Here is a 21,338-nt window from a genome sequence, read left to right on the forward strand (position 1 = left end):
CTTTTGGTGCCTAACTTGGAAATTCTTATTAAAGAAAGAACTTTTCCTCTGGTATTTCTATCATAATCATTGCTATCTAATACAATGATTAAGATCCCAGGTTTCTCCTTTCTTTTTCTCTTCACCCCCTTTCCCTCCAAAGCCCGATGCTTAGAATACAATATTGGGCAGGGACAACACAGAAGAGATTTGTATGTTGTGGGCTGGGCTTTCCATTTGTTTTGTTTAGGAACCCTGCCTAGTATAAACTTATGCCACAGTTGAATCAACAGTGGGCCCATTATAGCTTTTCCACACAGCTTCAAGACTTACTGATCTTTCCAAATGCTTTCTAAAGGAATGGATATTAACCCTTTCCCCCCTCCAGGGATTCTCATATGAAACAATTCAGAGGTTCATTGCCTCTTGGCTTCCTTATGAAGCAGGAGAGAAATAAAATTAGCACAGCAGTCAGATGCTTATTTGAGGTTGTGGAAGACTGCCAGGAAGAGAGGTAGTCATTTGCTGCTACTGGAATGGCTCTGGGATAGGCCACACCAGCCCATGGGGACTAGCGAATCTGTCTCCTCTGGGATACAACGGATAAGGCATGAGGTTTAGGTCAAGAAAACACTCTTGGCTTTCATGAAACATTATATAACTGATAAAAACTGGTAAAAGTATTTTTCTATTTCTTTTCACCCTTATCTTGGCTCCATGACGATTCATCCTGAAATGGACTCAAAATGGATTTAGAAGTTTCATTTAACCAGTCAGCATACATGTTAGAAAGTCCTAGCGTAAACATTTCATAAAAGATTTATTGGAGTGCAGTCACAAATTATAGTTCTTGTTCCAGTGTACAAATATGCCTCAGTGTCTCTAATACAGGCCAAGAAAAAGTTCTAATTGTGGTAATACAAAGTGAAGGGTGCACTTGAGATTCAAAAAACAATAAATTACACTTTGAGAGCTATTACCAAGCTTTACACATATAAAAAGTAAACATAAAATAGTTAAGTTCTGATGACAGTCTAACATGTCAAGTCACAGATAAAAAGGACAGGGAGTCAGTCCATTTGGGAAAACCTGGCTACGACAAAGTCATTCTGACAAAAGGAAAACAAGAAACATGGATTGGGGACTTGTAAACTATGTTCTCTTTTCTTGAGGCTTCCACTACTGGGGAAGATGAGGATAAAATTCAACTCTGCTACATGTCTATATGGTAAATTAAAAGCTCTGCCACTCACACAAAGTTTCTCAGCAGGCAACCAGTCAGGCTTCTGTAGGGAAGGGAGAGGAATTAGGGTAAGGGTAGAGAAGTAATCCCAAAAGGACAGTACTTATAGAAAGCAATACCTTTAAAAAAAATAGTCCTTCAAAAACAATATAAAATTCAAGAAAAGGCCTAATGGAATTTAAAACAAGTTGAAAAAGCAATATATGGATCCATCTATTCAAATGTTTGTGTTCCCAATAAAATGGCATTGTAAATATACTGTGCCCTCCTTTGTTGATGATGGTGAAACTAGTTATCCCCATTGATAAGACAGGTGTTTTGTGTTGCTTTTAGATGGAGAGCAGAGCACACATAACAGAAACCTACAAATCCCATTTTAATTTCAACCCTCTCCCCTTCCTCCAGCTGTTAAATAGAATGAAAGAGACACCAACAACCAAGAGTCAACCAAGGGTCCACTGTAAAACTATGTACTAAGTGCAGTACATACACAAATTACAAAAAAATCAATAAAGGAGACACAACAGAAAAAAAGCCAACTGGTCATCCACACAGGATCATCAGGATAAAAACCTTTGACTGCATTATTAGAGAGCCTCTGGACAAATGGAGAAAGTGAACAAGCCATCTGAGACCATCATAAAGATGGCATAGAGTGTCTAACACTGATTGAAAACTCCCAACTATCTCAAGAGCTGCTAGAGTTTTCTCTGGGCCAACAGCAAGGCAGCTGAAAAATTCTTAACCTGATGATGATAATTTTATTCTTCAGAAGGTAGGGAGGAGCTCCTATTTTATTTTGGATCTAATTCTAACCAACAAGGAGAAAATGATTACTGAATTGGAAATGAAAAGAATCTTGGGAGGAAGTGACCTCTTTATCTTATAACTCTTGATCAAGGAGAGAAAGCCTGACATAGTCTAATACACACCTGAGAGCACGGCTTAACCTTTTTGGGGTAAGACACCCTTTTTGCAGTCTGGTCAAACCTATGGACCCTTTCTCAGAATGTCTTTAAACACACAGGATGACAAAGGAAACTAATTATTGTAATACAGTTATCAAGATAGTTTTAAAAATTCATGGACTGCAATGACCTTTTCCTTCCCCCTCCCCCCATTAAAACATTTGTCTTAGATTTTGGGAATGAGATCAGAGAAAGTACAGGGCCTTGAGGCAAACAATTCTACAAGAGGAAGTTGGCCTAAAACAGAAAGAGAAATTTTCATGAATGAAATTCTAACTATGCAAATGATTCTGAGGAGGAAGAAAAAGAGGAGCTGTCTAAGGATACCAACATGGAGACATAAGAAACCCACGGACCAACCTAGATTGTTAAAGACACTTAAAATTCCTTTTCAAATGTCATAAGAACGTAATGGAATATTACTGTGCTCTAGCAAATGGCAGAGGACAGATTCAGAGAACCCTGAGAAGACTTGTATCAAATGACACTGATACAAAGTGTAGCAAACAAAACCAGGAGAACAATTTATATGATTAAAAAAATTGTAAAGAAGACAGCTTTTAAAGACTCCAGCTCTGTTAACAATGTAATGATCAATCCTGACTCCAGAAGACTAATAAGGAAGCATGCTTCCCACCTCCTAGCTGAGGTGCAGAATGAGACATTCATTTATAGACACGCCAACATGTGAATTTGTTTTGCCTGACTATACTTATTTGTGACATGGAAGGGGTTTAAACATTTTTTTAAAAATTGTGAACTTGTACAGCCACCAACACGATCATTTCCCTATGCAAAGAACAAAAAAGAGAATGACATCTAAAACCACAAATATCAATTGTGTACAGCTTGAATTTTTAAAAAGTATGTAATGAATTAACATGGTAATTACAATACTACCTGTTTCACTGCGTCTGTTTCTGAACTTTCTTCCATTTTCTTTTGTAGCTATGTGTTACATTAACTTTTTTCCTCCTTTGCGTAAGTATTGCAACCCCCTTTCCAAATAATTCTTCCCTGCCCCAACCAAGACACCTTCCCTACTAGAGGGAGGTGGGGTGGGAATACGGATGGAGGGTAGTAAGTGGTGAAAAACAAAAGAACATCAGTGAAACATTAAAATACATAGAGAAGAACAGAAGGAAGTTCAGGAGACACTGATAAGCAGGACAGCACTGGTACTATCATATTACATTTAATATATGCTTTTTTTAAAAGTCTGTAATAGACTCAAAGTTTCATATATGATCTTTTTATTTTCTTTGTATATGGGAATGTTTATGTCAAGTTCAAAAAAAAAAGACATGAAAGACAGCAGTGAGGGCTGATATGAGAATGAGTACAAGAGTGAAAAGGTCCTAAAAAAAGCAAAGTATCAGCAGTGTGAGGTTTAGAATGACCCAAGGCAGACAAAGAATGCCAAGATTTTTTTAGAAAGGGTTTGTTTGGTTTTTTTTAACTATGATGGGAGGAATAGGAAGATTAGGGCTAATGTGACAATAATGGATGAAGAGAGAAGAATGAACCATTTAATTCTAATTTTTTTTTTCTACAAAGGAGAATACTCTTTTGGTAGCAAAGGATAAAATGCTTAGCAGGAGAGTAGAATCCCCCAGACCAGCGATGATACATAGGAGAGCACCTCAATGAACTCAGAAACGTCCCAGGGACGTGCTTTAGGCCAGCTGAAAACTGGCTGCTGTGACTGCGAGATGTTCAGTGACCTCTGAAAAATTGAATGGGTAAAACGTCAGGATAGGATGTGGACAAATATCCCACTCTTCATAAAAGGATAGTGTTTCCAGACTTTAGACTGGATTGTGAACTTGATTTTGATTGTTAGCAAAACTCGAGGATGTATTATCAAAAAGATTTCTAAAATTTAAAAGGGGAGGCAGTGCAAGAAAGGAAAGAAAGAAGGGAACGTTTATTAAGTGTCTGCTATGTGCCAGGCATCGTGCTAAGTGCTTTACAAATATCTTATTTGATCCTCACAACCATGGAGGCGCTATTACTTCCATTTTAAAGTTGGAGAAACCAAGGCAGGCAGAGGTTAAGTGACCTGTGCAGGGTCACACAGTAATTGTCTGAGGCTGAATTTAAGGAGTGTCTATTTCTGAACTTTCTTCTATATTTTCCTCTGTATATAAGTGTTTCATTATCTTTTTTTTCCTCTACCATAATGATTACAATCCCTTTCCCCACATAATTCTTCCCTGTCCCAAACAAAGCAAACTAAATGCATTCTCTATTGGGGGTGGGGCATTAGTAATATTGATTATGCAAAAAGGAAAGAACATCAATGAAATACTAAAATACAGAGGGCTCAAAACACTCAAATGTACAAAGTACAGAATGCGGAAGGTATGACTGAAGTGTTCATACAAAAAAATATCTTCAGGTTTCAGTAGTCTACAAGCTCTGCACGATTCAATAGTATGTAAAGCTGCTGCTTTAATTTTTAAAAAGCCAGATTTTTAAAAAGTATAGTACATCACCTGTCAGATTAGCTAAGCTGGCTAGAAAGGAAAATGACAAATTCTGGAGGGGATGTGGACAAGTAAGGACACTAATGCACCGCTGGAGAAGCTGTGATCTAGTCTAACCACTCTGGACAGCAATTTGGAACTGTGCCCAAAAAGCTTTAAAAACTATGCAGACTCTTTGACGTGGCAATACCACTCCTGGGTCTGCATCCCAAAGAGATCAAAGAAAAGGGGAAAGGACCTGTATGTACAAAAGTATGTATAATAGCTACATTTATGGTGAAGATTTACAAACTGAGGGGATGTCCATCAAGAACAAGTTATGGTATACGAATGTTAGAATTCTATGGTGCTATAAGAAACGATGAGAAGAACGGTTTCAGAAAAACCTGGGAACATTTATATGAACTGAAGCAAAGTGAAGTGAGCAGAACCAGGAGAACAATATACACAGCACAGTAATACTATAAAGAGAATAAGCTGTGAAATCCTTAGTAACTCTGATAAATACAATGACCAGCAGCAAATCCAAAGGACTCATGATTAAACCTGCTACCCAACTCCAAAGAGAGCTAGCTAATGGACTCAGCATGTAGACTGAAGCCTATTCTTTCCCCTCTTTTTCTTTTTTGGACATGGTTAATGTGAGAATTTGTTTTATGTGACTACATATATTTGTAAGGGGTTTTGTTTTTCTTGCCTTCTCAATGCATAAGAGATGGGGAGAAAGGTGGGAGAGAATTTGAAATTGAAAATACAACTGAATTTTAAAAAAAGGAAGAGATTAGATGCACAATGCTTGCAAGGAAGGTCACAGTCCCACTGTTCGAGTTCCAGGTGACATATTTTAGGACTTGTAACAGTGATGAAATGAAGCAGATCCGGGAGGACAGTGAGAAGACAGGAGACTATGCTATACAAGCATCAGCTGAAGAAACTATGGATGTTCACTCTGGCGTATAGAAAATTTAGAGGAGTCAAGTAGATATTGTTGTGACTGACTCCTCATGACCCCATTTGGGGTTTTCATGGCAGAGATACTGAAGTGGTTTGCCATTTCCTTCTCCAGCTCATTTTACAAGTGAAAAAACTGAGGAAAACAGGGTTAAGTGACTTGTCCAAGGTCACACAGCTAGTAAATTTCTGAGGCCACATTTGAACTCATCTCTTCCTGACTCAAGGCCTGGAGCTCTATTCATCAGCAATCTAGCTGCCCCCATCAAGAAGATAAAGGGCTTTCAAATGGAAAAGTAAAAGTGGTATTACTTCCAGATAGGCAGATTCCAGTTCCAAGAATGGGGGGAAAACACTTAATGCTATCCAAAATGGAATGGAGTTCCTTGAGAAGTAGGTGAATTCCTCTTACTGGAGGTCTTTGAGCAGAAGCTAGCTTCTGCTCGAAGACCACTTGTTGAAACTATTTTAAAAGGGACTCCTGTTCAGTCGTGTGTTGGAGTAGATGACTTGGACAGCAGCGTGATACAAGGGAATGAGCACTGGATTTGGAGTCAGAGGACATAGGTTTAAACATGCTGGTCATGTGACTTATTCCCTGTGACCTTGGGCAGTGACTTCGCCTCTGGCGGCTGTAGTTTTCTCATCTGTACAATGAGGGAGTTGAGACTATCTGGCCTCTGAGGTCCCTTCCAACTCAGATTGTGTGAAATGCTGGACACTCTTTTGGAAGTGATTCCTCAGGAACAACTTGAAATAATAAACTGGGGGAAAGAGATAGATTTCCTCAAATTACACAGGCTATTTCACATTTTAAGATTCTTGAAAATGAATCAAGATGCACACATTTTATTATTTTTGTACCTAATGGGTTAACAAGTAAAAAGCAAAAGCCAGATCTGCCAGTTGGAATCTGTGGAGGACCCTGAGGCTGACACAGCTTGCCTATCATTTGTGCTGACCTCAGCCTGTTATCTCTGCTGTAAATCACATCCAAGTGGCCTTCCAATTCAAGAATGTGAACAGCTTTCTAAACTAGGATAATCAAACAAATGATTGTCCTGGCTCTTTTCTTCCTCTCAATATGAAAACATATTCTCATTATTTCTGATTCAAATTCATTAAAAGCTTCATCAATCCTTCTTTTTAGAGATTTTAGGTAATTGTACGGGAACCTCATCTTGCTACAGAAACCTTAATCAATTATTTTGGACTCATACTTGGAGATGATGATAAGATTTTTTTGTTGGGAATCTAACAGCCTGACCAGAAATTAAGCTATTTTTTAAAAAATGTTACTAGCTTGTCTTCACTTGCAAATACTCTCCTCTCACTCTTCTTAACTCATGCCATTTTTTTCCTACAATCTTACATTCTGGATACACCCTTCTAGATAGAATTACATAATTAGAGTCCTTCCTTCTTGTCCACCTACAACACATAGTCCTCATTTATCATTCCTAAGAGACACTGACTTTTCTCATTCCCCTTCTCTTCCATCAACATAGGCCTTCAACCACTGAACCCATACTGTCAAGAGCTAGAGTCGCTATTCAAAGTGTACACAAATTAACAAGAGCAATAATACCACAGGTCCTGGTAGTAGTAACAGCTGAGATCTCGCTCCCCACGTAATTATTCCCATAAATATTAAGTGCCTACTTACTATATGTAAGGCATTATAAATTCACCTGCCAGGTTTCATACTTCCTGGGGAAGGCTAATCTCAGTATTTAAGTACTGCGCAACAAGATGCAAAATCTTACAAAAACTATTGTGAAATCTCTTGATAGTCTGGAATTCAAACGATACTTAAGAAACTCTCTATCTTGACTGGGCAAAAATATGGGGAAACGAAAATACAAGGGTTAGATTATTTTTCCCCCAGCTATCCTGCTCTTGTATTTTAATCTATCATCTATAATATGCTATTTTAGTAAGATCGATATATAGATTGTGTTACCTAACTTGCTGTGTGACCTAAAGCAAGTCACAGCAGCTCTCTGGCTTTAGTTTTCTAATCTGTAAACCATAAGGATTGAACCAGATGAGCTCTAAGGCCCCTTACAGCTTGTAATGTTCTATGACTCTATGGATGGAAAACATATGCTGTTTAACACATCTCAGTAACTTTAAAAGCCCTGTGGCTGATGGCCAAATTGCTGTTCCAGTGCCTCCAGAATCAATCACAAATGCCACTGAGAATGTGGGTATTTTGCCCAATTCAATATGCCCCAAGCTAAATCCCAGATTCCAGAGTGTGGCACCTACTTTCTGGAAACCCTCTAAAGAAACTTGATGACTGTCAGCAAATTTATCCTTAAGCCAAGTGGTTCCTCTAGCAAAGCCACTTACCACATTTACGATGTCACTTACAAAACAGGTAAGGAAGGAGAAATGGGCAATGGAAAGTACCAGATTTCCCCTAAACAAAGGCAATACTTTGTTCAGTTCAAGACTGGAGTCCTAATCTATTCTGCCAGATGCTAGTGTTTGTTTGCTATGCACACACTGGTGGTAGAAGAGGGCACTTTAAACTAAAGTGTTAACTGTTCTTTTAGGCTGAATGGTACAAACCAAGGCTGCCCAAAAGATATATCCTGTGCAGAATACTTTAACGTAGCAGCTAAAAAGGAAACTTCTAGATTCAAATACCAACAATAATTATAAAATTCAAAGGGCTGGCAACTACTTCACTAAGATTGTTTCCAGTTCTTTCATACTCCTTCCTCCCCACCTCCTTGTCCAGCCCACCTGTGATTACTCTGGGAAGCCCCAAAGGAGCCCTACCTGCTCTCATGAAGCCTACACTCCACCCAGGTAGGCATATAGAGCTGGTAACTGATTTAGACAATTGGGAGTGCCAGGGAATCTTAGAAAAACCACAACACTATGACTGACAAATTTTTCACTGAAACGTCACCAGATTGGGCTTAGAATGTAGCAGGTGCTCAAACAATAATTCAGGTAATTATAAATATCAACAATTTACAAAAGAAAGGCCTTTAATCCAAAGTAGACCTCAAATTTCTAGTTCCAAGCCCACATCCCAGTATTCTTCTCAAAGTGGACAAACTCTAATTTTATTCAACTTATTCCAAAATAGACCTAGACCCAAAAAGAAGCACAGATGGGTTTGTGGCATAATCATCCTCTCTGACAGGTGGCCATGCTTCTCCTTATTTCCCTGAGTTTGAGACAGCAAGAGCTCACCATCAGATCTTCAAAAGCAGCAATTATGGGTAAAATAATCAGTAAATTAACTTGGTCTCTACTCCTGTTCTAGGGCCTATCATGGTCCCTTTAGGGTAGAATCTATCACCTTCTTTTACAATTGCCCCACTTCTGGATAGTGCTGCTGTAACAGACAATAATAACAACAGTTTTAATGATTCACTTTCCAATATGATACAAAAAAAGAAGAAGCAACTTACTATCTAGCCTCAAACTGAAGTAGGATAGATGACATGATCAAAGCGGTGGATGGGTTAGACTGGAGTGGGGGAAAACACTTTCATAACTTAAAAGTACTTCCAGATCCCTTCCCTCTTATACAAACTTTTTGTTAGATGAGTATGATCCCGTAAAACAATATTCACAGATACAAGAAATGTCTGTACCAAGCTCTCCTGATAGACACTAACCTACTCAGCCACAGAAAACAGCAACTTACGCCAAGCAAAAAAAGAGATACTGCTTATTGTCCATTTATGTTAAAATCTGTGTAGTTCACCGAAGTGGACTTAGTAATTGTTCTATAGGTATATGCAAGTCTGTTATACCCCCAAACACAAACACAGAATATTGGGTCAGGCAACTTGGTAGTAAAATAAGACAGTGAGGTGATCTGGGTAGCTTTCTATAGTTTTCTTCAGAACCTTCAAAGTTTCATAATAGGTGTCCTTCTGTCCTGTCTATCTACAATATATAGCCTCCATTGATGCCCCCAAGTTCCTGACCCAGTTGCTCTAACTTTTCCAGGTATTTCATAGAAAAGTCAATGGCTCTGAAGAACATAAAGATTAAAAGAGATACTTATAATGAAGAAAAGAAAGACAGGAGAAAGCTGTAAGACTCAGAAAATTCGCACAATATCAAAGCTCAGTTCGCTTTGTGAAGTCATGGTTACTCATCATAACCACCAGAGGGCGCATGAGTCCTCATTTTTTTTTTTCCTCCAGCCAGGTCAGCAATTCCACCAAGAATATTTCCCCATGGAGAGTCTGGGAAGTCACAAAAAGAGAGAATAAAGGTCCCTGTGTGGGTGGACATATCTGAATGATAGGCCTTATCAGTAGAGACAGTGACGGTAACTTTCTGATTTCTTGTGGAGAAGCTAAGTCAGAATGGCGTTTTTTGAATCCCTGGTGACCCACAAGGGAAAGCTGAGCTCCTTGGGTCCCCAAGAAGGACGTACAACACATTTTACAGCCAAGATGTAGTTCCAGGACGGGCTTCTCTGGGCAGGGCCGAGCATCCCAGTGACAGGGGGTGGGCGAGCACAAGCTCACAGCTCTGTCGTGAGCAAACATTTACGCTGCTTCCTCAAGGCTTCTTCAGCCAGGCCCGGGACAGGGCTGAAAAGACAAGACAAAGAATCTGTGAGGATGAGACATGGCTCGGCAGAGAAGCAGTGATGAGCCCTTCTTTCCCTTCAGGAAAACGGCTTTTAGTGACTTTTACATCATGCGATGCCTTGTTTAGTTGGTACTAAGCATTTGTATACGCATTTGTGGCAATGTTTGCAACATTAAGTACGTTTTCCAGATAATTTAAATCACAAAATTAACTTCAACTGAATTCTGAAGAAAATATTTTCTTGAATGCATTATACACATCCCTGCTTTCTTAACACTAAATATAACTTAAAGTTTTCACAACAACTTAGGGTCACCAACGCAAACATGTCATCATACAAAATCCAATGATTTCCCCAGGGTGACTGAAATGGATTTCAAGATGCTTTTTACAGTTTTAAAGTACATTTCTGTTGTTCAGTTCCTGCTTCTAGTAGTATCCCTGCTCTCACTACTTCGCTGTTGCTAATTTAGTGTGGGCCTGGAAATCACAGCCAAGCTGGTTAGCTATCTGGATAAAGAGTAAAAGAATTACAAAAGCCTCCTAGGACCTCCTTAATAGCTGATGAGTACAGTACTAGAGTTGCATTAGCTCTCTGTTACTGCTATTCAGAAGTCATTTTTGGGTAACTTCCAGATTCCCAGACATGTTCTGGATTACTAATCCTAAAGGTGCTAGACAACACTACGTGATGGTATTTGCTTGATTTTCTAGCCAAGGTCTCAGTTCATTACTGCTATTTCCTTTCACAGTTCTTCCAAGGACTACATCTACAAGAGATGGAGAATTTCTCCTTGCATAGTATCCGTGACGCTCAGTTGAGTCTTTCAGCAGAGTTTTCCAAAGGGACCTATGTGAGCATACAAAATATTTAGGAGAGGCCAGAATTTACTCGTGCTTAGATAGACTGTGAAGGCTATTAACAAAAATAAAGTAAAAGTATTTTTGGTTTCTCTCAATATGGTAATTTCTTGAGGTTTTTTTTTTCTCTGAAAGAACCAAGTCTTGTGCTGACCAAAATTCTCTATACCAGAAGCTACATCTGAGGAGAAAACAGGCACAAAAGAGTCATGATAAGTGGAAAAGCGAAGGCCACCCATTCCTGATATGTCAAAATAGGGTTGGTTAATGTCCCAGCAAAGGCTAAAGAACAAGGGCCTAAAATACAGAAAGCTATTTTAGGTATAGTTCCTATCTATGATAAATAGCTTCAAAGAGTATCAACAGCCAGGACTCAGCCACATCAATCTTATTCAACCTTACAATCTTTCTTTCACTTATGCTCATATGTATTATATACCCCTTTACACACATCCCAGCCCACCAACCCACAACTGAGACTAACCATCTCACTCCCTCCTATAGCCCAACCTGCCAGGGGCAGCAGGAAGATAGACCAGCGATACCTGCTGCCATTGAGGGGAGCCACAGACTTACCCCTTCCCCTTGGCTCCACTGCCCAGTTCCAAACAGGTATAATATGTCCACTATCAGCTGAACACCGATCCTTAGATTCCCCACCTCTGCTGGAGATAACTCAGAGCCTCATACCACTATAACCCCAGAGCCTGACATCCTCATGGGAGGGGACCATTTGCCCTGCCATTACTCCCCAAATCCTCTGGGACTTGCCATTTGTTCTGCTGCTTTCCTGGTCTAAGTACTACCCAGCCTTTCTATCCATCATGAACTGAACATAAACATGAACTCTTCTTTACATGTTATCTCCTCCAATTAGAATGTGAAGTCCTTGAGAGTGGGAATGTCTTGGTTTTCCTATATGGATCCCCAACACTTAGCACACTTAGTGTGCTCGGCACACAGTAAGTGCTTTATTAATGTTTTTTATTCCATCTAGCAGTTTCAATAGCTGTATATAAAAACTGCAAATAAGTCAAGGCACCCTAATCAAGTTTAAGATTTCTTCATAAAGTCATAAAAAACTATCGACTTAGCACCTGCCATAGAAAGAAGTAAACAGCTAAAGAATAAATGGAGAGGAATCATATCCAGTTATACTCCATTGCACTCCCACTCTGAATAGTCGTCTATGAAGGACAATAAGAAAAGATCTCACGTGGTCACAGCATCCACGAGGAAGGGCCCTGGCTGAGCGATCAAGGAGAGCACCTCTGGGTCACCACATTCCTCTTTTCTTTCCACAGGCACTTCATTCCCTGAGATCCCATTGGAAAGAGTCCTGGTCTGCTGTAGGAAGACAAAACAAACCAAAAAATTGGCATCAAAATGACCACAGCAAACAAGTACTACCCTACATGGTTGTCAATCACAGCCAAAGTTATCCTTGAGGAAAGAGTGGAAGGGGATGATAACAAGGTGAAAACATGAAAGATATTTTGAGAATAATTTTGGCTATAGGGCAAGGTCCCTTAAAGGATAATACTCAACTACCTTGAATTCTGCATTCTCATCTACTACTTCAGAGGTTTTTGTAGATTCCTCCCAGCACTTCTGAGTATTTAAAGCACACAGAAATGTTAAAAAAAAAAAAAACAACAACAAAAACCCAGGACACCTAAGTCATTATGATCACAATGCTCAAGATTCTTAGGTAATTCTAAGCTTATCTATCCCATATCACAAGTATTAATAACTCACTGGCACAATCCAGCGGGGTGTAACCGAGGATAAGGAAGACACCTAAAAGAATAGAAGGAAAACATTTTTTTTACTAAGGCACTAAAATCTTTCTCTAGTATCAAATGAAGAATAGAATAAGAAAAAATCTTTAAAGTTAATAAGTTTTTAAGGAAATGTTCCAAGGACAGAATGAAACCCAAGATCCCTTCCTATGACAAATAACACACATTGCATGGGACACAGTTAGGGATGGAGCAGTTCCTGGTCAGTAAAAAGTAGCACAGGCTTTCTACTAACCTAAAGAGACAATAACCTATTAACCAGGAAGTTTTCCCTGGTATACAGCATATTTTCTCTTCTATAATTTTAGCCTATTGTAACTAATTATAATCTCCCTGGTAGAAGCCAGAAGAAGGACCTATGATAAACACATGTAAACAGAGCAAGGGGAATAGAAGAGAAAGCCCCTGTTTGTATGGATGATTTTCTAATTATCAATCACAGCTAAGGAAAACAATAAAGATGCTAAATATGGTTTATTCCAGTTTCAAACAAGTCTTCCTGTGTTTGAATTAGTGTATGCCATTTCTCTTTAATGCCATTTCAATCTAGTTCTAAAACTGATGTCCATTGCATTCTCTGGCACTGGTAAACACTAAATACTTGAGCTGCCCTTCAGTTCTCTAAGTCAAGATACAATTTATTTATAGAGATTCCACTATTCCCCACCGGGATCATTCATTCCAGTCAAACAATTCTACTTACCACTAGCAAGCAGGTTTTTCTTTCCATACCTTTATAAACCAAGCCATTTTCCTCCTCAAAGTTCCTTCCTCCCTCCTTCTATAAATCTGACTCTTTCTTCAAGACCTCGCTCAAATCCTACCTCATTCATGAAGTTTCTTCTGATCATCTACATAGGATCTCTCCTTCCTCTGAATTCATTTGTTCTGCATTTACTGTATATACTGCAGTATATGGTACTGGGGAGGACACAAGGTAGAAATATCATATTATAAAATACAGACCCTGTTGTCATTTAGGAGCTTGCAACCTAACAGGGTAGAAAAAGTGAGCATATGAAGTATAATAATAAAGATAGTAAATGATAAACTGTACAAGATGTGTGATTTAAATAATGTGCTAAAAGAGCTCAAAAATGGGGAGAAATCACATCTGGCTCAGTTGTTGCAGGCTGACAGAAAAACTTTTCTTTCTATTTCAGTGGTGAAGATGATATGATGCTCTTCCTTTATGAAGTAGCCATCTATAAGCAGGTATTCCACATATTCTTTTTATTAATGGTGGGGTGTTTTTGGACTGAACCTCACTGCCTAATTTACTTTTTTAATCATAGGACTTCTCAGATTTGGGGGTGGGCAGAGAAGGCAATCTTGGAAATAAGTACTGAATTGAAAAGAGGACAACAGATGTTATTCACTTTCACTGTTAGAAGGTTTGTCTTCTAGTGACCAAATCCATGGGTCAATTCTCATTTCTCATCCTTGACCTCCCTCTCTCTGCTGCGTTGGACACTGCTGACCTTCGTTTAAACTTTTTCTCTTGGATTCTATCACACTAGTTTCCTGATTCTCCTCCTAACATTTTTGTTTTTTTGGTTTGTTCTTCTTTCTACCTCCCAAATAAAGATATTTTTCCCTAAGGGCATTCTTTTTAGCCTTCTTTTCTCTAGATAGTCACGGCTGGTTCCCAAATCTTCATCTCTGTCCTTGACCTTTCTTTTACTTCCAGGTTGCATTTTCATCTGCTTGTTTACATAGCTCCACTTGGATGTTCAGCTGTCATTTTAGAGTCAACATAACCCAAAACCTCATCTTCCCTTGAAAAATCTGATCCTCCTGCTAATTTACTTATTTATATTAACAATATAATCTTTCCCATCACTCAAGTTCAGAACATAAGACTTGACATCCTTAACTACAAATTCTTCCTTATCCAAATCATCTATTCCCAATTATAAAGTTTTCCCTTACACAAAGCCCATATTTGTCTCTCTGAAATATCCACCCACTGCTCCTTACTCTTTCCTCTTAGGAACAAAAAGAACAAATCTAATTCCACGCCACAAGCAAGTCCTTCGAGTAATGGAGGACCACTCTCATGTCCCTTCTACTCCCTACATGTCTTTTCTTGGTGACACTGAACACATTCAGTTCCTCCAACTGATCCTTAAGGTCCCTCAGCCCTACTCTGTGCAATATCCTTTCTAAAATGAGGCTCTCTTCCTTACTATCACATTCATCACCATGGGTGAGGTTCCCTTCAGCTCTCACCTGGACTACTGCAATAGACTTCTAATATTATTGGTCACCCTGACTGCATCTTTTCCTTATTCCACTCTAACCCACATGCTGCTGCCAGATTAAATTATGCACAGCTGTGATCCTGTCATCTGCCCCACTCAACAGATATGCAAAAAACCATAAATGGTTCACCTCTGTCTACTGAATAAAGTCTTAGCCCAGCTTTCAAGACCTTTCATATTCCAGACCCAACCTCTCCATCTGTCCTTATTTTTCTGTTTTTCCCTTCATTCTGTGCTCCAACCAGAACAAATTACTGGAAGTACCTTCAACCTTCCCATCCCTGTGCCTTTTCTTAAGCATTTCTTCCAATTGAAATGCCTTTGATTCCCCAATACTGCTTTTTTCCCCCAACTAAAAATGTTTTTCTCAATTATCAAGTATTTTTCTCTCTCTCTTTCACACCTTCCATATACCACACAGGGCGAAGAGGGGGTGGGGTGGAATCCTTACAACAAATATGCATAGTAAAGCAAAACAAACCCCACATAGGTCATGTTCAAAAATGTGTATCTCATTCTGAATATCTGTTGTTTTTCGATCACTTCAGTCATGTCTGACTCTTCATGACCCCATTTGGGACTTTCTTGACAAAGATACAGGAGTGGTTTGCTATTTTCTTCTGCAACTCATTTTACAGATGAGGAACTGAGGCAAACAGGGCTAACTGACTTGCCCAGAGTCACACATCATATAAGTATCTGGGGCCAGATATGAACTCACAAAAATGAGTCTTTCTGACTTCAGGCCCAGCAGTCTATCCACTGCACCACTTAGCTACCTAATATTTAGTTGTATCATTCTGAAATTTTAGTCTATCCCTTCTCTGTCAGGAGGGGTTAGCATTCTTCATCATTGGGCCTCTGGAATGTCGATTGATCACTGTAGTGATCACAGTTTTTAAAGACTTTCAAAATTGTGCATTTTTGCAATGTTGCTAAAGTATAAATTGTTCTCCTGGTTTGGCTCTTCCTGGCACTGTTCAATTTTTTCTAATCCATAAAACCTTACCTAATTCTCCTAACCAGTTGGAACCTCTCTCCTCTAAACACCCAGTGAAAGTGACACTTTGACATTCTTTTTATTCTAGTTGTTTACAATTGTATTTCTCCTTGCTAGACTGTAAGCTCCATTAGGACAAGAATCACATCTTATACTTTTTAGTAGCCAGTATAGTGTCCTACAAATAGTAGGTAACCAATAAAAATGTATAGCATTGGCCTGACATTTTGGGTTACCTGTACTGGATCTATACTGATCCATATCTACTACATTAGAAATGACAAAATTTATATACACATTTATTTTTAAATTTTATATCAAATGGTATCATTCTTTTGTCCACATCAGATCCCATGTCATTCCTTTAGGAAGATGGGATTATTACTAGTAACTTATGAGATGACTTAATTGAAATTGTTCCCTAATTAAGAGGAAAAATTTCCTAAGAAATACGGCTGTCCAAAAATGGAATGGGCTGCCATGGAAGGTAATGGGTACCCTTTCCGTGAAGGTCTTCAAGAAGAGACTTTTCACTTGCTAGGGCTGTCATAGAATTCTGTTCAGGCGTGAGTTGACATAACTTTCTAACTCTGTGATTTGGCTTGGTCTAATAGCCATGTGAACATCTCAGAGGCACCTTTACCTTGACCTGTCAACATTAGATCTGATTTTCGCAGCACTTACTATTGATGATAAAAACATCTTACATTTATATAAAGTTTAATCTCATGACTACTCTGTGAGATAGTCCTATTAGTATATTAGTCTTATATTACATGTTATAAAACTAAGTTTCTAAGAGGTTAAATGACTTGTTCATAGCCATATGATTAGTAAATGGCAGTCCAACTTGAACTACAAGCACAGTATTCTTTCTACTCTTTCATGAGTCAGTAAAATTCATTTTGTACTCCAACTCATTACATGTAGCTCTAGGAAGTCTTCTGTTTGCCTTATTTTCTCATCTAGAGCATGAGATACTGGAGGACAGAGTCCATATCCTACATTTTTCTGTATTGTCTATAGCACTCTTACAGAGATACTCAGACACAATAGTAGGAACTCAAAAAAATTTGACTGACTGGCTAGATATTTTTTTTCTGGGAAATAGCTAACAAGAAGAAAGCTAGCATTATTCATTAAATAGACCCCCCCCTTTCCCCACTTTTTGTATGATTTTTGTGAACCACAGTTACCGGAGGTACAGCAGCTAAATCAATCAGATTCTCTGTTAATGATGAGAGCAGGGCATCCAACTCATCAGTGGCGCTCTATGGAAGACAAAATAAATATTACAAACAAACTTACTTCCTAATTTCCCCCTAAATTTCTTATTCCAACCCAGGCCGATTTGGGTTAATCCTATTAAGGAAATATGAATGTTCTTAATTTATGCTGGTTTGTTTTTTTTTTTAGGAGGGGGAAAGGTACTTTTGTTACACTTGGAAAGTAGGGGAAGTCCACACCTAGAACTTAGACAAGATGATATATAATTTTTATTAACTTCTCAAACCAGCTCTTGTGACTTGGAATACTATGCTTATTGTTTCACCCCTTGGACACTAGGGCACAGCAATCAGGATAGGAAGCAGTGAGTCAGAAAAGATTCCTAAAAACCTCTGGATCAAAACTACAATGTGAACTCTACTGTCCAATCACACTGGATATTTATTCCATGCATCCTCATGATCCCTCTTTCTTTACATACCCACAGAGGAGACAACACCTTATTGGAAACTATAGAATTAAGATTCTGATCAAGAAAAGACACAGAAGTCCAAATCTAAAGATGTAAGAACCAAAATTTGGGAGTAGAGGACTTGCCACGAAAAGTTTTTAAAATTTTCCAACTTCTCTGTTCCAGAAAGCCTTGGGAACAGTTTACTGATTTCTTTGACTCTTCCTTTTGTTTTATTTTTTTTTTGGGTGGGGTGGGGTGGGGTGAGGCAGTTGGGGTTAAGTGTCTTGCCCAGAATCACACAGCTAGTCAGTGTTAGGTGTCTGAGGCCAAATTTGAACTCAGGTCCTCCTGACTCCAGGGCCATTGCTCTATCCACTGCACCTAGCTGCCCCCTTTTGTTTTATTTCTTAACTGGCATAATAGAAGTCTCCTCATAGAAGGCTATGTTCACTGAGCTTTTCTGTGTTAGCTCAATTTTTGAATATAAACCCAGAAACCATAGCAACAAACCACCTACTATCAACCATTTTAAAATTAAATTTGATTGTAGAATGATTTGGGTAATTCAGAATCCACTCCCGTTTCTAATTTGTTTATGTAATTTTGGTAGGAATGTTGTAGAAGAACAAAGGATAAATGCAGAAACTAGAATGTGTTAAGTTATATGTAGAACCCAACTGATTACAGCACCAGCAAGTCAAAATACTACTAGAAGCATGGGATCATATCATTACTGGAATCCTTATTATAATGGAAACCAGAAGATAAAAAGAAGTTGCATTTAAATGGAAGAATTAATTAACAAATATTTATTAAGCACCTACTACATGCTAAGCACCATGTTAGATATTGGGGATACAGACAAAAATGAAACAGTATCATCCTCAAAGAGCTCACATTCTATTGGTATAAGCAAATGTGGTTTTACACACACATACACACACACATGCACAAGCACACAACAAATGCTTGTTCACTGATACAAAATAAATACAAGGAACTTGGGGAGGGGGGCCCACAAACAGCTGGGGCCAGGAATCAGATAAGACCTCACATAGGAGGTGACATGAGCCAAGTTTTGAGGGAAATTAGATTCTAAGCAGTGGAAATGAGGAGAGAATGCATTTCATTTTGAAAACAAAGTTTTGGGACTTTATATCAGTAAAGCATTTTACAATTATTAATTGTCACAGTCCTGGGCGCAGCTCCTACTCCCTCCACATAGATGATAAATATGACACCCCAGGCTATAGACCAAGTTCAGTTTTAAGTACCTTCTTTATCATCTTCACCAAACAGGAAAGCTCCAGCTACTTTTTAGTCACTTCATTAATAACTCCACCCCTCCAATCCATCTTTCATACTATCAGAGAATAACTTGCTTGTGTTCTTATGTACACACCTAATCTTGGCACTCTTCAAAAATCTTCAGTAGTTCCAAATTTCCTACAGAGTTCAAATTCCTCTTTCTGGCTTTCTTTCCTCTCCCTGGCAATCTGATGCCTTCTACCTTTATAACCTAACTTCACGCAATTCCCAGATAATTCTCCTTTCAGTTCTAATCTATGATCCTACAATCCTTGTCAAGCAGAGAGATATGCAAGGCAAGGACAACATCAATTTAGAATATAAACTCATTCATAAAATCACGTAGAAGAGAATGAAGCTCCTTGAAGGCAAGAACTATTGTTTTTGTATCCCCAGCGCTGGCACATGGGAGGCACTTCAATGTTTATTTGAACAAATTAATGAATAAATAAATGAGTGATTGGAGATTACGAGAAATACTGCCTCATGAAACAGCAAGAAGCAGTGGGAAAAAACAGTTTACAGAAGGTCTGACAAGAAATCAAGTTAAATCAGATGATCCTGGGAGCACTTAAGAATGAAACTGGAAGGAAACAGATAACATATAGAAAAGTACTGAAGTACTGTTTCTATACCAAACTATTTTATCCATCAGTGAAAGTGGAACCATTATATTTCATCTTATTTATAAATAAGCACCGTCCCTAGTGTGCTGCATAAATAAGCAGAAAGAGCAGTAAAATAAACAAAAGCCATGTAAGTCACTGGGTCAGACCACGTACACCCATCAGTATGTTCTCGGAGCCCTCTTTTGGAGTCTGTAAGTCAAAGTTGGATGACTACTTGCTTAGCATGATACAGAGAGGATATGAGACACAGGTTGCACTAGATGATCTGTGATTCCTTCCAATTCTGTAGCTCTTGGCATCTGAGATCTATCAGGGAGATATTTTAAACTATTAAATTATTCTATAAAACCTTGAATAAAATAATTTGCACACATATTCCTTAAAGATTCTTTAAAGTAAACATGAAAAAGAAACAGATAGGGTTATATAAATGATATTCTATGGCAGATATTTTTACAGTCACACAATTGGCTGAGAGGGGCAGAGAATACAACATCCCACTAGGTGATACAAGTGGATAGAGCTCTGGCCTTGGAGTCAGGAGGACCTGAGTTCAAATCCAGCCTCAGACACTTAACACTTACTACCCGTGTGATCCTGGACAAGTCACTTAACGCCGACCATCTCACCAAAAAGAAAAAAAAAGCATTTGATTCAGAGAAAGAATGCCATATTAAAACATCTCTCTTCCAGCAAAGTGTTTTCCTCACATGTTAAAATCACACAAGATTCCCTGAAAGCCAAAATCCAAAACTTTTTTTGATGACCCTCTAACTATTAATATTAAGTAAAACACAAAAACAGGGAAAACTACGGTTGTCAAAGGTATTTTCCATTGTCATGAATGATATCCAGCACAGAATCCTAACGGAAAAGATAGTGAGGTCCACTAATGTTCCTATTTACAGATGACATATTGATTGCACCATGCCTTAGACACTGAGAAACTTCCTAAGTGAAATCAATAATCACTTAAAAGAGTTTGCCTAACTATCTACATGGGAACAAAAAAAAAAAGTTGAAGAATTCCTATGATCCATAGTCTGATATGCTGTTGGAAATGTATGGATGCATGTATGTCATCAAACTACCGCCTAAGGGCCAAATCCAGCCCTCTCTGCCTTTCTCTGTGTTTAACATTATTGTAAAAAACATTTTTAGCTCCAGCTATACAAAAACACGCAGAAGGCAGAAGGAGATCCAGTGACCAAAAACTCAAAGAGGAAAACTGAAGAAACTACTAGGAGAGAAGGACTCTGGGGAATCTACAAACAATATACTACCTGAAAAATACTGTAAGTGGTTATACAGATGATCAGAAGTATTCTGTATAAATTAGAGTTCTAAGGTAAATAAAGATTTAATAAAAATCTTTGAAATTTTACCTTAGTGATTCAATTTTATATCCCAGGTTTTGGAGAACCTGAGAAGACAAAGAGTCAGTATGGCTTAGAGCAGGGGTTCTTAACCTTTTTTTTGGTCATGGACCCCTTCAGAAGCCTGGTAAACAATGTTTTAAATTTACAAATGAAATCAATTATGTTAAAATATCAATATATTAAAAAGAATGGCTGACTCTTAGTGA

The 21,338-nt window shown here is 38.4% G+C and overlaps 1 protein-coding gene across 2 annotated transcripts in view; it reads right to left on the minus strand.

Moving 5' to 3' along the window:
• Positions 1-782: 782 nt before the first annotated feature.
• Positions 783-21,338, minus strand: part of EPB41L5 (erythrocyte membrane protein band 4.1 like 5) — a 135,015-nt gene continuing 114,459 nt past the window's right edge. For both annotated transcript variants that reach the window (XM_020963104.2, XM_020963106.2), the window contains exons 22-25: positions 17,332-17,406; positions 12,828-12,869; positions 12,286-12,416; positions 783-10,207 (exon numbers count right to left, since the gene is read on the minus strand). In XM_020963104.2, coding sequence (XP_020818763.1) covers positions 10,138-10,207; positions 12,286-12,416; positions 12,828-12,869; positions 17,332-17,406 — 318 coding nt within the window. In that variant the 3' untranslated portion in view covers positions 783-10,137. The remainder of the gene's footprint in view (positions 10,208-12,285; positions 12,417-12,827; positions 12,870-17,331; positions 17,407-21,338) is intronic.

This window comes from Phascolarctos cinereus, unplaced genomic scaffold, assembly GCF_003287225.1.
Source record: "Phascolarctos cinereus isolate Bilbo 61053 unplaced genomic scaffold, phaCin_HiC Scaffold_726;HRSCAF=1367, whole genome shotgun sequence".
Taxonomy (NCBI): Eukaryota; Metazoa; Chordata; class Mammalia; order Diprotodontia; family Phascolarctidae; genus Phascolarctos; species Phascolarctos cinereus.